Source organism: Nomascus leucogenys, chromosome 15, assembly GCF_006542625.1.
Source record: "Nomascus leucogenys isolate Asia chromosome 15, Asia_NLE_v1, whole genome shotgun sequence".
In the NCBI taxonomy this organism is placed as follows: domain Eukaryota; kingdom Metazoa; phylum Chordata; class Mammalia; order Primates; family Hylobatidae; genus Nomascus; species Nomascus leucogenys.
In genome coordinates this window covers 64,805,543-64,822,410 of record NC_044395.1, presented here as the reverse complement: position 1 = coordinate 64,822,410, position 16,868 = coordinate 64,805,543, and the positions used below count along the sequence as shown (strand labels likewise).

The 16,868-nt window shown below is 45.5% G+C and overlaps 1 protein-coding gene across 1 annotated transcript in view; it reads right to left on the bottom strand.

Moving 5' to 3' along the window:
* The window catches only part of LOC100598272 (short transient receptor potential channel 2-like), a 48,328-nt gene that overhangs the window by 28,396 nt on the left and 3,064 nt on the right, over positions 1 to 16,868 (bottom strand). Inside the window, 3 exon segments of the mRNA XM_030829634.1 lie at positions 9,862 to 10,040; positions 11,394 to 11,549; positions 12,657 to 12,798. Of these exon segments, the coding sequence (XP_030685494.1) occupies positions 9,862 to 10,040; positions 11,394 to 11,549; positions 12,657 to 12,798 (477 nt within the window).

Sequence of the window (16,868 nt, the reverse complement as noted above, 5' to 3'; positions counted from 1 at the left end):
ATTTATTTTGTGAACAATTTTGTTAACTTGCAACTAAAAACCTACCAGTTTTAGCCACAGTTTCTAGCCATCTACAAAGAGGTGTGTGTGTATATATGCATATAGATATCGGGCATAGAGAGAGCATTAGCCACCATATCTAACTATCACAGGCATTTTATAACCTCCTTGCTCCAGAAATGTCTATGTGCAATAATCTCCCAAGATAATTTCTGCATAGAGATTTTATTTATATCATCATATGCTGACTTAATTCTTTGTCAAAATTCAATTTATCTGTGATTATACCCCTACTTTTTAAAAAAGAGATGGGGGTCTCACCCTGGGTACAGCGATTTGTGGCTGTAATCTCAGCACTTTAGGAGGCCAAGGTGGGAGGACTGCTAGAGCCCAGGAGTTTGAGACCAGCCTGAGCAACATAGTGAGACCCTGTCTATACAAAAACAAAAAAATTAGCCAGGCGTGGTAGTGCATGTCTGTGGTCCTAGCTACTTGGGAGGCTGAGGTGCTGAGGTGGGAGGACTGCTTGGGCTTCAGAAGCCAAGGCTGCAGTGAGCTGTGACTGCACCACTGCACTCCAGCCAGGTGACAGAGTGAGACCCTGCCTCAAATAAAAAGAAGAAAAAAAATGGCGTCTTGCTCTACCCAGGCTGGGATGCAATAGCAGGATCATGGCTCACTGTAGCCTTGAACTCTGGGGCTCAAGCAATCCTCTCACCTCAGCCTCTCGAGCAGCTGGGACCACAGGCTCACACCACCATGTCCAGCTAATTAAAAACAATTTTTTGTAGAGACAAGGTCTCACTATGTTGCACAGGCTGGTCTCAAACTCCTGGGCTCAAGTGATCATCCCTCCTTGGCCTCCCAAACCACTGAGATTACAGGCATGTGCCATTGCACCTGGCCCCTCTTTTTTTTTGTTTTTTTTTTGAGACACAGTCACACTCTGCCATCTAGGATGGAGTGCAGTGTGCAGTGGCATGATCTCAGCTCACTACAACCTCCGCCTCTCAGGTTCAAGTGATTCTCATGCCTCAGCCTCCTGAGTAGCTAGGATTACAGGCGTGCACCACCACAGCCAGCTAATTTTTGTATTTTTAGTAGAGACAGGGTTTTGCCATGTTGGCCAGGCTGGTCTTGAACTCCCGGTCCCAAGTCATCTGCCTGCCTCGGCCTCCCACAGTGCTGGGATTACAGGCATGAGCTACTGTACCCGGCCCCCTAATTCCTTTTTCCTTTTTTATTTATTGAAATTTCCTTTTTCCCCTTACCTTAAAAAATTTTTGTCTTTAATTTTCAACTCTGATTCTTCTATCACAGGTTATTTTAAAGGTAAATGTCTTTCTTGTAAAGTATGACTTTGGCTTCATTCTACAAGCTTGAGTAGTATTTTTATTCTCATTAACTCTTTAATATTTTCTAATTACCATTACAATCTTCTCTTGGACCTAGCAATAATCCTGAAATCTTTTCTTTAATTTTCCAGGTTTTCATTTTTCTTTACCTTGTCTCATGAATGTTACAGTGAATGCTACTAGAAAGGGTAACTAGATAGGTGTGTAGAGATAGTTTATTTTAACCTTAACTCTAAGTGAGATTATCAGGAAATTAATTATTAGGAAATGATTCATTATTAGCTTCTAAGCAAAGGTTAGTTGGAATCAAGTGGCCTGGGTTCAAATCCACTCCAAGACTTATTTGGCAGTGTGACCTGGGTCACTCCACTAAATTTCTCTGTGCTTTTCTTACTAGAAAACTGGTGATCATAATAACCCCATTTCACAGAGTTAAAAGCCCTGTGTTTTGCTTTCACTATAACATACCAATTAGAATGACTCATTAGAAAAAAAGTCTATGACGTTTTAGGCATCCTAAATTATAAAACTGAGTGCCATCCATCTGTAATCCCAGCTTACATGTACCATTTGTCTCTTGCTGAAATGTTTCAGGACATTCCTTCACTACAGTTTCACGAATTACCTGCATGTATGTTTCACCCTGCTGTTGATGTTCAATACCTTCTGACAAGACTCTGCAGTTGCTGTCTCCCTTTGACCTCCATCCCACCATGGTCCTAGAAGTGCAGAGTAATTTAGACGGCCAAAGTGGAAAAGAACTCTGAGAAAATTTTATTTATCCTAAAACTGGGGTGAACATAGGTACTGGTTTGCCTGGAACAGTCCTATCTGTTGTCTCGGTACAATAATAATAATAATTATTATTTTTTGAGATAGGGCCTCACTCTGTCACTCAGGCTGGAGTATAGTGGTATGATCACGGCTCACTGCAACCTCGATTTCCTGGGCTCAAGTGATCCTCCTACCTCAGCCTCCTAAGTATCTAGGATGACAGGCACAGGCCACCATGCCTGGATAATTTTTTTTTTTTTTTTCTTCAGACAGGGTTTAGCTCTGTTGCCTAGGCTGGAGTACAATGGCACAATCACAGCTCACTGAAGCCTTGAACTCCCAGGCTCAAGTGATCCTACCACCTCAGCCTCCTGAGTAGCTGGGACTACGGGTGTATACCACCGTGCCTAATTTGTTATTTTTGTAGAGATGGGGTTTTGCCATGTTGCCCAGTCTGGTCTCAAACTCCTGGGCTCAAGCGATCCAATTGCCTTGGCCTCCCAAAGTGTTGGGATTACAGGCATGAGTTACTGTACCTAATTTTTAAATTTTTTGTAGAGGCTGGGTGTGGTGGTACACGCCTGTAATCCCAGCACATTGGGAGGCTGAGACAAGAGGACTGCTTGAGCCCAGGAGTTTGAGACCAGCCTGGGCAACATAGTGAGACCTTGGTCTCTATAAAAATCAGAGGTGGGAGGTTGCAGTGAGCCGAGATCATGCCCCCTGTGCTCTAGCCTGGGTGACAGAGTGAGACTTTGTCTAAAAAAAAAAAAGAAAAAATTATTTGGGTCTGGTAGTATGCACTTGTAGTTCCAGCTACTGGAAGGTTGATGCGGGAGGATCGTTTGAACCCAGGAGGTAGAGGTTGTAGTGAGTGATCACGCCACTGCACTCCAACCTGGATGACAGAGCAAGCCCTTGTCTCATAAATAAATAAATAATAAATAATAAATTTTTTGGCTGGGCACAGTGGCTCACGCCTGTAATCCCAGCACTTTGGGAGGCCGAGGTGGGACGATCACAAGGTCAGGAGATGGAGACCATCCTGGCTAACATGGTGAAACCCTGTCTCTACTAGAAATACAAAAAATTAGCCGGGTGTGGTGGCGTGCGCCTGTAGTCCCAGCTGCTGGGCAGGCTGACGCAGAAGAATGGCGTGAACCCGGAAAGAGGAGCTTGCAGTGAGCCGAGATCGCACCACTGCACTCCAGCCTGGGTGACAGAGTGAGACACCATCTCAAAAAAAAAAAAATAATAATAATAATAATAAATTTTTTGTGGAGACAGCATCTCGCTATGTTGCCCAGGCTGGTCCTGAATTTCTGGACTCAAATGATCCTCCCACTTTGGTCTCCACAAGTGCTAGAATTAAAGGCATGAGCCACTGTGCGTGGCCTTAGTGTAATTATTAATAGCGCTCTCCTTTGCCCTTAAAGTGTCCTGTTTTGGATGATAAGTTTTATGGTGATTCTATCTACAACTCCCCTTTAAAAGGTCACTTATATAATGAACATTTACACTAAAAGGCTACTTTGCTCTGGGCAATGTTCTAGGTGCCAGGAATGCATTACAGAACAAGACAGACAGGTTCCTAATCTCACGGAGCTTCATTTTATTGACTAGGCAGGATCACAGAGATCGAGCTCCAGTCATGTCAGCTCCTAGCACTGCAACAGTGGAACCTGGTAGGGCACACTGAACTGCCACCATCGGTCCTTTTACATTTTTTAGCCCTTTCCACAATGGAAGAATAGTCTCAGACCAAACATGACTTTGTCTTAACTCTCTGGATCTCTCCTAAAACTGCACGACAAAAGGATCTACTCTTGTTCTTTCTGTTCTAACTTCATTTTCTCTTCCCAATGCTGCCTCTCTTTTCTCAGGAATCTCAAAAGGAGTGACTCTTGTGAAGTTCGCTCATGTGAACTGGGATTCTTTTGGTTGTGAAAGGTTTGAAACTTCTAAGAAATGTATAGTGTGCACAAGAGGCAGAGTGTGTAGTGTAGGCAGAGTGTAGTGACAGGAGATCTAGTCCTTATGCTGTTCTGATTCGCTGTATGACTTTGAACATATAAAAGTTTTCCTATCTGAGATGGAAAATGAGATGGTGGGGGCTGGATGATCTCTAAAATTCCATGACTTTAGCTTTATATGATAAAACACTCATTTTTTTATGAATGAAATATGATGGAGGGTACTGGCTTAGAAAGATAAACAAGTGTAACAAGAAAGCAAGAGGAGAGGAGTCAGAATAGGGTTAAGAAAAAAACTAGAAGCCTGGTTGAGCAAATCGAAGTAAATTGATATAACCTCAGGGCTAGAAATCCATATATCTTATCTTAGGCGTACAGGCGTACTTAATTTTATTGTGCTTCATAGATACTGTGTGCTTAAAAAAAGGAAGGTGTGTGAAACGCTGCAAGTCTATCAGCACCATTTTGCCAACAGTATGTGCTCACTTCGTGTTGCTGCATCACGTTTTGGTAATTCTCACATTTCAAACCTTCTCATTATTATTGCATCTGTTACGGTGATCTGTGATCAGTGATCTTTAATGTTACTATTGTAACTGTTTTGGGGGTGCCACCAATTGTGCTCACATAAGATAGTAAACTTTTTTGGTTTTTGAGACAGAGTATCGCTCTGTCACCCAGGCAGGAATGCAGCTGCACTAATCATAGCTCACTGCAGCCTCAAACTCCTGGGCTCAGGCGATCTTCCTGCCTCAGTCCCAAGTAGCTGGGACTACAGATGTGTGCCACCATGCCTGTTTAATTTTTTTTTTTTTTAGAGACAAGGTCTTTTTTTAGACACCAGACCTCAAGTGATTCTCCCATCTCAGCCTTACAGGTGTGAGACACTGTGCCTAACCTAAGACGGCAAACTTAATTGATAAACGTTGTATGTGTGCTCCACTGACTGGTCATTCCTCTGTCTCTCTCCCTCTCTTCAGGCTTCCCGACTCCCTGAGATACAACAGCATCGAAATTAGACCATTTAATAACCCTACAATAGCCTCTAAGTATTCAAATGAAGTGAAAAGTGACATGTCTCTCACTTTGTGGTTGCAGGGAGCAGGGAGATGAAAGGTCTGTCCGGGGCCAGGAAGAATGGCCCACATCAATCTGCAGGAAAGCACAGCCACAGAGAGAAGGATAAGAGGGATGAGACGACTACTTTAGTAAGAAAGGCATGGCAAAGGCTAAGGCAGGCTGAAAGCTAGGCCTCCTGTGGCAAGCAGTTAGCCAAGTGGTAAATGCAAAGAAAAAGTTCTTTTCTTTTTTTTGAGATGGAGTCTCGCTCTGTCGCCCAGGCTGGAGTGCAGTGGCGCAATCTCGGCTCACTGCAAGCTCCGCCTCCCGGGTTCACGCCATTCTCCTGCCTCAGCCTCTCCGAGTAGCTGGGACTACAGGCGCCCGCCACCACGCCCGGCTAATTTTTTATATTTTTAGTAGAGACGGGGTTTCACCGTGGTCTCGATCTCCTGACCTCGTGATTCACCCGCGTTGGCCTCCCAAAGTGCTGGGATTACAAGCGTGAGCCACCGCGCCCGGCCAAGTTCTTTTCTTTTGAGACAGGGTCTCACTGTCACCCAGGCTGGAGTACAGTGGTGCAATCTCAGCTCACTGCAACTTCCACCTCCCAGGCTCAAGTGATCCTCCCACCTTGGCCTCCCAAGTAGCTGGGACTACAGGCACGTGCCACCACGCCCAGATAATTATTTTTTATTTTTTAATTTTTTTGAGACGGAGTCTTGCACGTCGCCCAGGCTGGAGTGCAGTGGCACGATCTCGGCTCACTGCAAGCTCCGCCTCCCAGGTTCACACCATTCTCCTGCCTCAGCCTCCCAAGTAGCTGTGACTACAGGTGCCTGCCACCACGCCCGGCTAATTTTTTGTACTTTTAGTAGAGACGGGGTTTCACCATGTCAGCCAGAATGGTCTTGATCTCCTGACCTCGTGATCCACCCGCCTCGGCCTCCCAAAGTGCTGGGATTACAGGCGTGAGCCACCGCGCCTGGCCAATTTTTTTTTTTTTTTTTTGAGATGGAGTCTTGCTCTGTCGCGCAAGCTGGAGTGCAGTGGCGCAATCTTGGCTCACTGCAACCTCTGCCTCCTGGGTTCAAGCAATTCTCCTGCCTCAGCCTCAGTACAGATTGCACTACTGTAGTCCAGCCTGGGTGACAGTGAGACCCTGTCTCAAAAAAAAAAAGAATTTTTTCTTTGCATTTACCACTTGGCTAACTGTTTGCCACAGGAGGCCTAGCTTTCAGCCTACCTTAGCCTTTGCCATGCCTTTCTTACTAAAGTAGAAAGTAAAGTAGCTGGGACAACAGGTGCACGCTGCCAAACTCGACTAATCTTTTGTATTTTAGTAGAGACGGAGTTTCACCATATTGCTCAGACTGATCTTGAACTCCTGAGCTCAGGCAATCCGCCTGCCTCAGCCTCCCAAATTGCTAGGATTACAGGCATGAGCCACCAGGCCCAGCTAATTTTTGTATTTTATGTAGAGGTGGGGTTTTGCCATGTTGCCCAGGCTGGTCTTGAACTCCTGAGCTCAAGGGATCTGCCTGCCTTGGCCTCACAGAGTGCTAGGATTACAGGCATAAGCCACATCATCCAGCTGAAAAATTCTTGAAGAAAATTAAAAGTGCTATTCTAAGTGAACACATGAATGATAAGAAAGCAAAACAGCCTTATTGCTGACATGGAGAAAGTTTTAACGGTATGGATAGATCAAATCAGCCATGATATACACTCATCCAAAGCCTAATCCACAGCACGGCCCTAACCCTCTTCAATTCTATGAAGGCTGAGAGAGGTGAAGAAGCAGCAGAAGAGAAGTCTGAAGCTAGCAGAGGTTGGTTCATGAAGTTTAAGGAAAAAAAATCCATCTCCTTAACATTAAAGTACAAGAAGAAGCACCAAGTGCTGATGGAGAAGCTACAGCAGGTTATGCAGAAGATCTAGCTAAGATCATTGATGAAGGTGGCTACACTAACAACAGATTTTCAGCGTAGATGAAACTGCCTTCTATTGAAAGAAGATGCGGGGCAGGCGCGGTGGCTCATGCCTGTAATCCCAGCACTTTGGAAGGCCGAGGCTGGCAGATCACAAGGTCAGGAGTTCGAGACCAGCCTGGCCAATATGTTGAAACCCCATCTCTACTACTAATACAAAAATTAGCCGGGTGTGTGAGTGTGTGCCTATAGTCCCAGCTACTCAGGAGGCTGAGGCAGGAGAATTGCTTGAACCTGGGAGGCGGAGGTTGTGGTGAGCCAAGATTGCGCCACTGCACTCCGGCCTGGGTGACAGAGCAAGACTCCATCTCAAAAGGAAAAAAAAAAAAAAAAAGAAAGAAGATGCCACCTAGGACTTTCATAGCTAGAGAAGAGAAGTCAACACCTGGCTTCAAAGGACAAGCTAACCCTCTCTTTAGGACTAATGCAGCTGGTGACTTTAAGTTGAAGCCAATGCTCATTTACCATTTAAAAAATCCTACGGCCCTTGAGAATTATGCTGAATCTACTCTGCCTGTGCTCTATAAATGGAACAGCAAAGCCTAGATGACAGCACATCAGTTTACAGCGTAGTTTCCTGAATATTTTAAACGCACAGTTGAAACCTAATACTCAGAAAGAAAGATTCCTTTTCAAAACATTTCTGCTCACTGGTAATGCACCTAAGCCAAGAGCTCTGATGGAGATGTACAAGGAGCTTAATGTTGTTTTCATGCCTACTAACATAACATCCATTTTGCAGCCCACGGATCAAGGAGTAATTCAACTTTCAAGCATTGCTATTTAAGAAATAAATTCTGTAAGGCTATAGCTGCCATATAGATAGCGATTCCTCTGATGGATCTAGGAAAGTAAATGAAAACCTTCTGGAAATAATTTACCATCTTGGATGCCATTAGGAATACTGGTGATTCATGGGAGGAGGTCACAATATCAACATTAACATGAGTTTGGAAGAAGTTGATTCCAACCCTCCTGGTAGGCTTTCAAGACTTCAGTGGAGGAAATTAACTGCAGATGTGACAGAAATAGTATGTGAACTAGGCCGGGCGTGGCGGCTCATGTCTGTAATCCCAGAACTTTGGATGGTTGAGGTGGGTGGATCACTTGAGGCCAGGAGTTTGAGACCAGCCTGGTCAATATGGTGAAACCCCATCTCTACTAAAATACAAAAAATTAGCCAGGCGTGGTGCTGCGTGTCTGTAATTCCAGCTACTTGGGAGGCTGAGGTGAGAGAATTGCTTGAACCCGGGAGGCAGAGGTTGCAGTGAGCCGAGATCATGCCATTGCACTCCAGCCCTGGGTGACAGAGCGAGACTTTGTCTCAGAAAAAAAAAAAAAAAAAAAAAGAAATAGTAAGAGAACTAGAAATAGAAATGGAACATGAGGATGTGACAGAATTACTGCAATCTGAAGATAAAACCTGAACAGATGAGGAGTTGCTTCTTATAGATGAGCAAAGTGGTTTCTTGAGATGAAATCTACTCCTGGTGGAGATGCTGCAAACATTATTGAAATGATAAAAAAGATTTAGACTATGACATAAACTTAGTTGATAAAGCAGTGGCTGGGTTTGGGAGAATTGACTCAAATTTTGAAAGAAGTTGTACGGTGGTTAAAATGCTATCAAACAGCATCACATGCTACAGAGAACTCTTTCATGAAAGGAAGAGTAGATTGATGTGGCAAATTTAATTGTCTTATTTTACAAAATTGCCACAGCCAGCCCAACCTTCAGCAATAACCACCCTGATCTGTCAGCAGCTATCAACACTGAGGCAAGATTCTCCACTAGCAAAAAGATCACGACTCGCTGGCCGGGCACAGTGGCTCACGCCTGTAATCCCAGCACTTTGGGAGGCCGAGACGGGCGGATCACGAAGTTAGGAGATCGAGAACATCGTGGCTAACACGGTGAAACCCCGTCTCTACTAAAAATACAAAAAATTAGCTGGGCGTGGTGGCAGGCACCTGTACTCCCAGCTATTTGGGAGGCTGAGGCAGGAGAATGGCGAGAACCTGGGAGGTGGAGCTTGCAGTGAGCCGAGATCGCCCCACTGCACTCCAGCCTGGGCAACAGTGAGATACTCTGTCTCAAAAAAAAAAAAGATTACGACTCGCTGAAGGTTCAGATAATTGTTGGCTTATATACACTGAAAAACCAAAAAATGTGTGTGACTTGCTTTATTGTAATGATCTGGAACCAAACCTGGAACATCTCTAAGGTATGCCTGTATATATGTGTTGTACAGGGAGAAAAGCAGGGGAACAAATGAAACTGCAGAGCACACATGTAAAGATATAACTTTGTAAGGGAATAATGACAGAGAAACTACATGGGAGCTTTGGGACTTACAGTGCTCAAAGGAAAAGTCTGATAAAAGCTACAGTCACCCAATAACTTAGAAATAAAGTATGAAGTTAAGTTTGGATCCAAGAATAATTTATGGCTAAAGAGCAAATAGTCCAAAAGCTTTGTGTATACTGTATCCAAGGCTCACTCACTTCCATATTCTACGTGTGGGAAAGAGGGAAGGAGAGGAGTTCACTCCTACCTGGAAGAAAGGGTATCAAGCCCACTGATACTTGTATTTGTGTGTGTGTGTGTATGTGTGTGTGTGTCTATGTCTCAAACAAGCATCAGTTTCTTAACCAGAAACCTGAAAAGGAAGGGAAAACATTAAATCTTCACTCCACCATCATACATACCTTGTTCAGCACAGAGCTCACAAGGGCTGAGGGACCCACCACAGAGTCATCTAAGGAGTCCAGAGAAGAACGCACCCGTAGAAAGGCCAGACCAAAGGACTGATGACGCGTGAAGGGTTGGGAGCAGGTCAGGCGAAGTCGATCCCATAACTCTCCTGAGGCTGGAGCCAGGAAATCAACTCAAGGAAAAAAGAGAAACAAAATCAGGGGGGAATGGAAATGCATAAATGGGGAAGAAAAGGTCAATACTAAGGAAAAGAGCTATAGAGAGTAACCTCCAACAAAAGAAGAAGGAGGTCTTCAGTAAATGTCCCCTTCAGCTTGGGTGCTCAGGGTATGGTAATGCCAAGCAGGCCAGTCAGGGCCTTCTCATATTCAGTCCCTTGCCTTCTCATCACTCCTCTGTCACAGTTCCACACTATTCTCAGCATGAATTCTATACCTCTCCAGGGACCTCATCAATATCTCATTTTAAGAAGAAGTTACCTGCAGAGTAAGGGCCCAGTGGATTACCTGAGATATATATTGGCCCTTCCTGGATCATAAGACCTCAACCTCCCTCACACCACCACGTGCTCTACATGCTCACAGTATCACATTCCGATATCACAAACCCTCTATATTTTTAGTTCCTAACACTGTCCAGTCAGTACCTCACTTTCTCCAAATCATATGCCCCTCCAATGTCACTCTTCCTTTACAACATTACAAATACTTCCAACTTAAAAACAGACAAATCCTCATGAGACTGTACATCCCTAGAGGCTAGGAATCAGATCTTATGTTTTTTCTGTAGTGCCTAGTGAACAGAGATTTGTATAAATTCAGTAAACATTATATGCTACACAACTATAACCACTATATAGCCTTCCATCACTTACATAAACATCTATCCTACATCCACACTTATACCCACAAAAACGTATTATTATTATTATTATTTGAGACAGAGTTTCACTCTTGTCACCCAGGCTAGAATGCAATGGCGCGATCTCAGCTCACTGCAACCTCTGCCTCCCAGGTTCAAGCAATTTTGCCCCCTCAGCCTCCCCAGTAGCTGGGATTAAAGGCGCTCACCACCGTGCCGGCTAATTTTTATATTTTTAGTAGAGATGGGATTTCACCATGTTGGCCAGGCTGGTCTCGAACTCCTGACCTCAGATGATCCACTTGCCCCGGTCTCCTAAAGTGCTGGGATTACAGGCATGAGCCACCACGCCTGGCCACAAAAATATATTAATCAATAAGTGTGTGTGTTCTATGTATTGGGCCCTACCAAACCACAAGTTACGTATAAATATAAATAGTTCATAAATCTCCATCTCCCCAGCTAGCATGCATCCTCACCACACAAATCTCACACACAAGCACACCATTCCTTAACCACCCTTTGCCCCCAACAGATATTATTAAACCCCTGCATAGGTTCCCTCCCACAGTCTACACCCAGTAGCACTCACAGTCCTCTTTAGTACTGCATCTCTGTTTCTCATAAAGACCACCCCCGTCTTTTCTGCTTTTGCCCTCTTTACCATCTTTGAACATGCGGACCCTGGAGCGGTTCTTCCCCTGCTTTGAATCAGTTAGAGACATTAGCATGGTAGCAGGGAGCAGGGTTATGAAAGGTCTGTCCAGGGGCCAGGAAGAACGGCCCACATCAATTTGCAGGAATGCACAGCCACAGTTACCTGGGGATGAAAGGTTGAGAGAAGGATAAGAGGGATGAGATGACTGAAGACAAAGGAATATGGTGGAAGGAGGACACTCCTCTACTTTACAGCTAGCTGAAAGCCAGAAAGGTTCAGCGATATGTGGAGTCCCACAGGGAGCCAGTAACTGGAGTGGAATGAGACTCCAGTCCACTAAATACCAGTGTCACACATTCACCTTGTTCCTCCCAGCCAGAAACTTTCCCCTGATTAAAGAGACTTGTTGCTTCTCTGTCCTCTGGCCCTGGTGGAGAGAGCTAAATTCTGTCTCTCTTAATTCCTTGCTAGGGAGCCTGACATCTCTCTGTCCTGACAAAACTGAGACCAGTGGACTGGACAGTTCTAGATTCCAGAGAATTCTAAGGTCAATCTTCTCAATCCATAAACTCCTATTCAGCCTTCTTAGATTATCCTTGCATAGTTCATCTCTCCAGCATCCTCCTGACGTGGATATTTACAGGTATATGCAGGTTCTATTTGTTGGGATTTATTTTTATTTTTTGTGAGACAGGGTCTCACTGTTGCCCAGGCTGGAGTGCAGTGGTGTTATCACAGCTCACTGCAGCCTCGACCTCCTGGGCTCAGGTGATCCTCCCACCTCAGCCTCTCATGTAACTGGGACTACAGGTGTGCACCACCACACCTGGCTAATTTTTGTATTTTTGGTAAAGATGGGATTTTGCCACGTTGCCCAGGCTGATCTCACACTCCTGGGCTCAAGGGATCCTCCCACCTTGGCCTCCCAAAGTGTTGGGATTACAGGCATGAGCCATTGTGCCTGGCTGGGATTTATAATTACGTCAGTGTCCTAAGGTTTTGCCCAGACCACTAAGATCAAAGCATGGTAGTTATGTTGCATAATTTGAGGAGCGCCATTCACATTGTATTCTATGTGAATAGAGCCCTTGGAGTTCTCCACACAGATCTGCTCCAAGGGCAAGGGCCACATTTCCCTTTGACACCCAGGTAAAACTTATTCCATAAACGCTGCTCAGCCAGAATGAACTGAGACATGTTAGTGGAGTAGTTAGAGGGGACTATCATTCCTGTTTCTTCCTCAAGTTTCCTAGGCCACAGAGAACTCACCCACATCAATGTAGCCAATGGGCACTGCCCTCTCCAGCTGTAGTTCTACTTTCAATTGCCCACTCTTGTCCTGAGGGCAGCTGAGCCAAGGTCTCCTTGGACTATCTGGGTTTAGCAAGTTCTCTACAGGATACTTGGGATCCTAAGTAAGAGAGGAGGAGAAAATCAGGAATCTCACTGAGCCCAAGGGAAAAAGGATGCCCACGAACGAGGGATCCCCAAACCCCAAACCTTCCCAGTCATCCTAACATGATAGAAAAGACACTAGATGGGAGGCCATAGGAATACTGTTATCATGTGCCAAATGGTTTACAGATACCATTTTTCTCTATCCCATTTACCAGACGACCTCCTTTAATCTTCATAACAATTCTTAGGTGGTTACTATTATTACTTCCAAGTTAACAGATCAATACTGAAGCTGAGAGGTTCAGAAACTTACTGAAGGCCATAGGCTAAATAACCAAGCAAAGCAGAATTCCCAGGTTTCTGAAAGCAGAGCTCTTTTTTTTTGAGACAGACTCTCGCTCTGTCGCCCAGGCTGGAGTGCAGTGGCACAATCTCAGCTCACTGCAACCTCCACCTCCTGAATTTAAGCAACTCTCTGCCTCAGCCTCCTGAGTAGCTGGGATTACAGGTGCCCACCACCATGCCCAGCTAATTTTTTTGTATTTTTAGTAGAGACAGGGTTTCCCCATTTTGGCCAGGTTTGTTTTTTTTTTTTTTTGAGACAGAGTCTCGCTTCGTAGCCTAGGCTGGAATGCAATGATGCTATCTCGGCTCACTGCAAGCTCCGCCTCCCGGGTTCACGCCATTCTCCTGCCTCAGCCTCCTGAGTAGCTGGGACTACAGGCAACCACCACCATGCCCGGCTAATTTTTTGTATTTTTAGTAGAGACGGGGTTTCACCGTGTTAGCCAGGATGGTCTTGATCTCCTGACCTCGTGATCCACCCGCCTCGGCCTCCCAAAGTGCTGGGATCACAGGCATGAGCTACCGCGCCCGGCGGCCAGGCTGTTCTTGAACTCCTGACCTCGTGATCCACCCACCGCAGCCTCCCAAAGTGCTGGGATTATAGGCGTGAGCCACCACGCCCAGCCAAAAGCAGGGCTCTTTTTTTTTTTTTTTTGAGACAGAGTCTCGCTCTGTCGCCCAGGCTGGAGTGCAGTGGTGCAATCTCGGCTCACCGCAAGCTCTGCCTCCCGGGTTCATGCCATTCTCCTGCCTCAGCCTCCCGAATAGCTGGGACTACAGGCGCCCGCTACCACACCCGACTAATTTTTTTTTGTATTTTTAGTAGAGACGGGGTTTCACCGTGTTAGCCAGGATGGTCTCGATCTCCTGACCTCGTGATCCGCCCGCCTCGGCCTCCCAAAGTCCTGGGACTACAGGCGTGAGCCACCGTGCCCGGCCCAAAAGCAGAGCTCTTAACCACCATGATACACTATTTCATTTATAAGATTTTTTTCTTATTTTTTTTTGAGATGGAGTTTGCTCTTGTTGCCTAGGCTGGAGTGCAATGGTGCGATCTCGGCTCACTGCAACCTCCACCTCCCAGGTTCAAGCAATTCTCCTGCTTCAGCTTCCTGAGTAGCTAGAATTACAGGCACGCACCACCACGCCTGGCTAATTTTGTATTTTTAGTAGAGATGGGGTTTCTCCATGTTGGTCAGGCTGGTCTTGAACTCCTGACCTCAGGTGATCTGCCCACCTTGGCCTCCCAAAGTGCTGGGATTACAGGCGTGAGCCACCGTGCCCGGCCAAGATGTTTCCAAGGACATTTATTTATCTTTATAGTTATTCTGTGGGATAAGAAAGTCAAAGATTTTTATTCTAAGTTTATAACTGATGCTTAGATATAAAGTGATTAATCAAAGTCAACAATAGTGATATTAAGTATACATTCTGAGTTCTAACCTAAAGCCAGATATTTTTTGGTTGAGAGATCTTGGGTAAACTACTTTCTCTCTCTGGGTCAAAATTTCTTTCTTTCTGTAATCCCAGCTACTTGGGGGGCCAAGGCAGGAGAATCGCTTGAACCTGGGAGGCGGAGGTTGCAGTCAGCCGAGACTGCACCACTGTACTCCAGCCTGGGCGACAGAGTGAGACCCTATCTCAATAAGTAAATAAATAAATAAATAAATTTCTTCTTTTTTTTTTTTTTTAGAGACAGGGTCTTGCCCAGGGTGGAGTGCAGGGATACAATCATGGCTTGCTGCAGCCTCAAATCCCTGGGAGGATCACTTGAGTGATCCCCCTGCCTCTGCCTCCTGAGTAGCTCGGACTACAGGTGTGTGCCACTGCACCTAGTTAATTTGTATTTTTAATTGAGATAGGGTCTTGCTCATTACCTAGGGTACAGTGCAGTGGCACAATCGCAGCTCACTGTAGCCTTAACTTCCCAGGCTCAGGATCCTCCCACCTCAGTCTCCTGAGGAGCTGGGACTACAGGTGCGTGCCACCACACCTGACTAACTTTTGTATTTTTTGTAGAGATGGGGCTTCACCATGTTTCCCAGGCTGGTCTTGAACTCCTGGGCTCAAGCAATCTGCCCGCCTCAGCCTCCCAAAGTGCTGGGATTACAGGTGTGAGCCACCGCACCTGGCTAATTTTAAAATTTTTTGTAGAGATGGGATCTTGCTATATTGCTCAGGTTGGTTTCCAACCCTGGCCTCAAGCTATCTTCCCACCTCAACTTCCCAAAGTGTTGGGATTACAGGTATGAGCCCTGTAATCTAAATGTCTTCATCCATAAGTAAAAGAGAGAGACCAGACTCATGGTTTTCAACCTTTTTTGTTTTAGCAATAAAACCCTTTTAACTGAAATCTTACACTGACGTGTGTGTGTGCGCACACGTGTGCATTTTTTTTTTGATAAATAAAAGGAGAGCTCTGGTTAAAGCACAGGTAGGGAGGACTAGAGACATACTTGTCCCCCTCTCCCTTTCAACTTACAGAAGTGGGTCTCTACAGAGTACAGTGGAAAACACGAAGTTTGAAACTAGCTAATGTTCTCTAGCATTTTATAAGGCTAAGAGTCTATGAAGCAGTTGGGCGTGGTGGCTCACACCTGTAATCTCAGCACTCTGAGAGACCAAGGCGGGCGGATCATGAGGTCAGGAGTTTGAGACCAGCCTGGCCAACATAGTGAAACCCCATCTCTACTAAAAATACAAAAATTAGCTGGGCATGGTGGCATGTGCCTATAATCCCAGCTACTCAGGAGGCTGAGGCAGGAGAATCACTTGAACTCAGGAGGCGGAGGTTGTGGTGAGCCGAGATCACACCACTGCACTCCAGCCTCGGCAACAGAGCGAGACTCCGTCTAAAAAAAGTAAAAAGTCTATGAAGCAAATTGTTTAGCCTGACCATGCAGGTAAGGAGGGTAAGTGTAATATTAATTTTATTTTTCTAAGAATAGGGGTTAATATATTAGTTCCTAAAGATTCTCTAAGGGTCTTTTTTTTTTTGATACAAGGTCTTGCTCTGTCGCCCAGGCTGGAGTGCAGTGGCACAATCATGGCTCACTGTTAGCCTCAACCTCCTGGGCTCAAGCAATTCTCCCACCATGGCTTCCTGAGTAGCTGGGACCACAGGCACATGCTATCACACAGGGCTGATTTTTTATTTTTTGTAGAAATGGGATCTCCCTGTGTTGCTCAGGCTGGTCTTGAATTCCTGGGCTCAAGAGATCCTCCTGCCTTGGGCTCCCAAAGTGCTGCAATTACAGGCATGAGTCCCGTGCCTGGTCTAAGGATCTTCTTGAAATGTGTGGGGATGTTTTTGACTGTCACAATGACTAAGAAGCCTGGGGGCCAGGGATGCTAAGTATCTCATCGTGCAAATAATATTGCTACAAAATACAGACTTATGGCCCCAAATGCCAATGGCACCCCTTGAGAAAGACCAGGATAACAGAAGGGAAAGAGGTGGAGTAGGAGTAAATAGAGCAGTGACAGGAGAGGAAAGGGTGCGAAGTCCCTAAGAATCACCACATCAGATCAGGCCTGGTCTCAGGGCCTAGGATCTAGCTCTAATTGGGATATTGTAGAACTTTTAGGAAGGAGGCTGAGGTCACACTTGATGGTGGTGGTGATAACCTCACAGGTCTGGGATTACCTCAAGTGTCCTACCCTGTTCTCAATGATAGAATGATCAAACTCCCCTTCTGAGGATCCTGGTGCAGTTTCTGGGCTTACAGCTTTGCCAGT